Source organism: Bison bison, unplaced genomic scaffold (assembly GCF_000754665.1).
Source record: "Bison bison bison isolate TAMUID 2011002044 unplaced genomic scaffold, Bison_UMD1.0 scf7180017864034, whole genome shotgun sequence".
Lineage (NCBI taxonomy): Eukaryota > Metazoa > Chordata > Mammalia > Artiodactyla > Bovidae > Bison > Bison bison.
In genome coordinates this window covers 7,995,529-8,000,396 of record NW_011494606.1, presented here as the reverse complement: position 1 = coordinate 8,000,396, position 4,868 = coordinate 7,995,529, and the positions used below count along the sequence as shown (strand labels likewise).

Below are 4,868 nucleotides of genomic sequence, written 5' to 3'. Positions count from 1 at the left end.
CCTGCTGCACCTGGCCCTGCAGCCCTGGCTGGGGGCCGGCGCCCAGGCCACCCCGCAGGGTAAGTAGGTGCGAGCCGGGCTCCGGGCCACCGAGCCCGCCGTCTCGCAGCTCCGCTCGGGCGAACGGAGGGACCAGCCCCGCGCGCTGCTCCGCTCTTGGCTCCTGGGTCCCTCTGGGTACCTCACTGTGCCTCTGGGGCCCGAGGCAAAGCGTATTGTGCTTGGAAGCGGTCATTAGAGATGAGAATTTTCGGGGATTCGATTAACCGGCGGTGAGATCAATTCCCTATACAATAGTTTGGGGGTAGGGGTGTAAAATTTATTTTCAATCTAGGCAAAGAGGTGGGGTTCACTTCCAAGCTTGTAGCGCGGCCCTAGACCTCGAACACGTCCAGTCTGGAGTACGGTGAAATCTGGATTCTGTGCCCTGCGGCTCTGTGGGCCGCCCTCCCTTCGGCGATGACACCCTAAATCTTTCGATGTTAGCCTAGTCTGAGGCCACATACCCAAGAAAGGTGCAATATTACTCTTTTACCTTGCCGCTCGCCTTTTTCTGCTCCAGCTGTGCTGGGACTTTGGGAGTTGGCTTGATCTCTTGAATCTGGAGGTAAATTGAACAGGAAGGCTAAGAAATGGGTCTTTCTCTACAGAGGTTAAAAATTAGATAAATAATTTGAAAAGCACTTGGATAATCAATCTTCAAACCCCTTTGTGAAAAGAACCGTTGTGCAGAAAGCACTTAAGCTTAAACAGAATTTTGGGAAGACCGAAAGGAAGAAGTTATTTAACCAAGAAAAGCTCTTAGGGCTCTAATTGGCTAGCCAGTGATCGCCTTCATCTGCTTGAAATTGATGCCTGGGGTTAATTTCTTTCCGGCTAAGGAAATAAAACTTGAAGTAAAAATCGCTATTTCTAGGAAGCCAGAATCAAGATTGCTTATCCTGGTCCCCTCCCCTCCCACTGCAGTAATTACCCTTTTAAACTTTGCATTTCACCAAACAACTCACTCTGATTCCAGACCAGGCTACCAGAATTGTATTGTCAGGGGGTACTGAACTGCTTTTAGTTTGAGTTGAAATGTTTAAAACGCTGCAGTTTATTCATTGCAACCTTGCTTCTGGGAAGGTAAGAAAGGAAACTTTTTTTAAAAATTAGTATATAATTGGCATATAATGTTATATCAGTTTTAAGTGTACAACATAATGATTTGATAATTGTATACACTGCAAAACGTTCACCACAAGACTAGTTAATACCTGTCGCCACACATGGCTGCAGTTTTTTCCCTTGTGATGAGGACTCTAAGATCTACTCCCTTAGCAACTCTCAAATATGCAATACAGTACTATTAACTGTAGTCTCCAGGCTGTATGTTACATCCCCACGGCTTATTTTACAACTAGAAGTTTGTACCTTTTGGCCTTCTTCATCTGTTTCACCCCCACAACCACCACTGCCACTTCTGGCAACCATTAATCTGTTCTCTGTATTCTATGAGATTCTTCTTGTTTTTAAGATTTCACATATGAGATCATACGTAATTTGTTTTTCCCATTACACTTAGCATAATGCCCATGAAGTCCATCCATGTTGTTATAAATGGCAAGATTTCATTCCTTTTTTATGATTGGGTAATATTCTATCATATATGTGTGTCTACACATATATATATGTCATTTTTTATATCCATTCATTCATTGATAGACACGGGTTGTTTTCATATCTTGGCTATTATAAATAGTGCTGTGATGAATAACTCCATGTATCTTTTAGAGTTAATGGTTTCATTTTCTTTGGATAAATACCCAGGGGTGAAATTGCTGGATCATATGCAAAGAGTCAGACACGACTGAGCGACTGAACTGAACTGACTGATGGTAGTTCTAATTTTTTGAGAACCCTTCATACTGTTTTCCGTAGTGACTGCACCAACTTGCATTCCCACCAGTGATGTACAGTTCAGTTCAGTTCAGTTGCTCAGTCGTGTCCAACTCTTCATGACCCCATGAATCACAGCACGCCAGGCCTCCCTGTCCATCACCAAGTCCCGGAGTTCACTCACACTCACATCCGTCGAGTCGGTGATGCCATCCAGCCATCTCATCCTCTGTCGTCCCCTTTTCCTCCTGCCCCCAATCCCACCCAGCATCAGGGTCTTTTCCAATGAGTCAACTCTTCACATGAGGTGGCCAAAGTACTGGAGTTTCAGCTTTAGCATCAGTCCTTCCAATGAACACCCAGGACTGATCTCCTTTAGCATGGACTGGTTGGATCTCCTTGCAGTCCAAGGGACTCTCAAGAGTCTTCTCCAACACCACAGTTCAAAAGCATCAATTCTTCGGTGCTCAGCCTTCTTCACAGTCCAACTCTCACATCCATACATGACCACTGGAAAAACCATGGCCTTGTCTAGATGGACCTTTGTTGGCAAAGTAATATCTCTGCTTTTTAATATGTTATCTAGGTTGGTCATAACTTTCCTTCCAAGAAGTAAGCGTCTTTTAATTTCATGGCTGCAGTCACCATCTGCAGTGATTTTGGAGCCCCCCCAAAATAAAGTCTGACACTGTTTCCTCTGTTTCCCCATCTATTTCCCATGAAGTGATGGGACCAGATGCCATGATCTTCATTTTCTGAATGTTGAGCTTTAAGCCAACTTTTTCACTCTCCTCTTTCACTCTCCTCAAGAGGCTTTTTAGTTCCTCTTCACTTTCTGCCATAAGGGTGGTGTACAAGGGTTCCCTTTTTCCCACATTTGCACCAACACTTGCTGTTTCTTGTCTTTTTAATACTAGCCGTTCTAACAGGTGTAAGGTAGCATGCCACTGTGGTTTTGGTTTGCGTTTCTCTGGTTACTAGTGATGTTGGGCATCTGTTCATGTATATGCGGGCTGTCTTCTTTGGGGAAAAGTTTATTTGGATTTTCTGCCCAATTTTAAACATGTTTGCTTGTAGTTCTTGGTTGTTTTGTGTGTCTTTTCTGTTGAGTTGTATGAATTCATTACATGTTTTGGATATTAACCCCTTACAGCAGAGATGTGATGTGCGGATATTTTTTCCCACTCCGTAGGTTGCCTTTTCATTTCAGTGGTTTCCTTTGCTGTGTCGAAGCCTTGTAGTTTGATGTAGTCTCCCTTGTTTACTTTTCTTTGTTGCCTTTGCTTTTGGTGTCAGAAGGAAGCTCTTTAACACAGTTCAAAAACTTTCTTACTGCAGACATTATTTAACAGGTTTGAATTCATGGGTCTAATATTTTGTGTTACTCAAATTCTTGACATTTGAACATGCAACTTCATGGTGTGCAGGTATGGATTTTGCTTCTCCTGAGACAGAGCTGCCTGTTTAGTGGAGACTCGAAATCAGGCTATACCTACATTATCTGGTTAACTTAATTGCTGTAGATGATCTGATTAAGTCAAGTTTCTGATAGATGCCTTTATTGAATTGATTAGTCTTACAGTTATCAGCTCAGCTGAAAAATTTGCTCGTCTCCTTTCTCCTCTGAGCTGCCTTGCTATTCTTATTAGTAAATATTTGATTTTCATGACACGGTGGTTGGGCTCATTGGTAGCAGTAATTTCACCTGTGCACGACTAGAAGATTGTGCTTAGATCTTGGCACTATTACTGAAGTGTAATAACATTAATAGAAACTTGCAGTGTCTCATTTCCTTTTCAGAATGCTCTCCAAGCTCATTACTAACTAATCCCAACTCTGCCTCTTGAGAGAGAAACCAGTGGATTAGAAGAACCATACAGATTGAAATGTGATTAATTTAGTTTGAGGTGAATTATGAAGTAATTGTGGTCAAAGCAAGAATCAGGAATACCAAGAGTTTAGTTCTGCATGCAGTTCCCATCCTTGAAACACACATCTCTTTCCTGAAGATGTCTTGTCCTAAAGAGAATGTTTAAATATGTTGTCTTATTTCCTTTCTCTTTCACTGGTGAAAATATAAAGTTTCCAGTTCTCTGTAAATTTAAAAATTCTCCACCCCCTCTTGAACTACACTGGGCAGCAATCCTCACATTTGGGGAATGTGGGACACAAGAAAAAACATAATAGATAATCTGCTTTCCAACATTGCTAGTGTTAATTTCATTATTGTGAAAGATTCTCAGTATATATGAAAGAAAGAATACAGATCCAATCTGAAGACAGGTCGTCTTATAAAAAGAGTAGACATTCCTAAGTAACTAGGCTTCTACCTTTTCTTTTATAACTATTTTTTCTTACAAAAGCAATACATCTTCATTGTATTGTAAAAAAAAAAATAGAAAATTGGATAAACAAAAGGAAGTTTAAAATGTAAATATAATCATACAAACAAGAGATGGGTACTATTCATGTCAGCATTTTGTCATATTGCTTTTCAATTCTTTTTGTAGTTCAGTTCAGTTTAGTTGCTCAGTCCTGTCCGACTCTTTGTGACCCCATGAACTGCCGCACGCCAGGCCTCCCTGTCCATCACCAAATCCCACAGTTTACTCAAACTCATGTCCATCCAGTCGGTGATGCCTCCAACCATCTCATCCTCTGTCGTCCCCTTCTCCTCCCACCTTCAATCTTTCCTGGCATCAGGGTCTTTTCAAATGAGTCAGTTCTTCGCATCAGGTGGCCAAAGTATTGGAGTTTCAGCTTCAGCATCAGTCCTTCCAATGACCATTCCGGAATGATTTCCTTTAGGATGGACTGGTTTGATCTCCTTGCCGTCCAAGGGACTCTAAAGAGCCTCCTCCAACACCACAATTTAAAAGCATCAGTTTTTCGGTGCTCAGCTTTCTTTATAGTCTGACTCTCACATCCATACATGACTACTGGAAAAACCATAGCTTTGACCAGACAGACGTTTGTTGGCAAAGTACTGT

General features: G+C 41.9%; 1 protein-coding gene across 1 annotated transcript in view; it reads left to right on the top strand.

Annotated features, from left to right (window-relative positions):
- Nucleotide 1: 1 nt before the first annotated feature.
- Nucleotides 2–4,868, top strand: part of THBS4 (thrombospondin 4) — a gene marked incomplete at its 5' end in the record, with an annotated part of 54,828 nt that continues 49,961 nt past the window's right edge. Inside the window, one exon of the mRNA XM_010834612.1 lies at nt 2–59. Within this exon, the coding sequence (XP_010832914.1) occupies nt 2–59 (58 nt within the window). The remainder of the gene's footprint in view (nt 60–4,868) is intronic.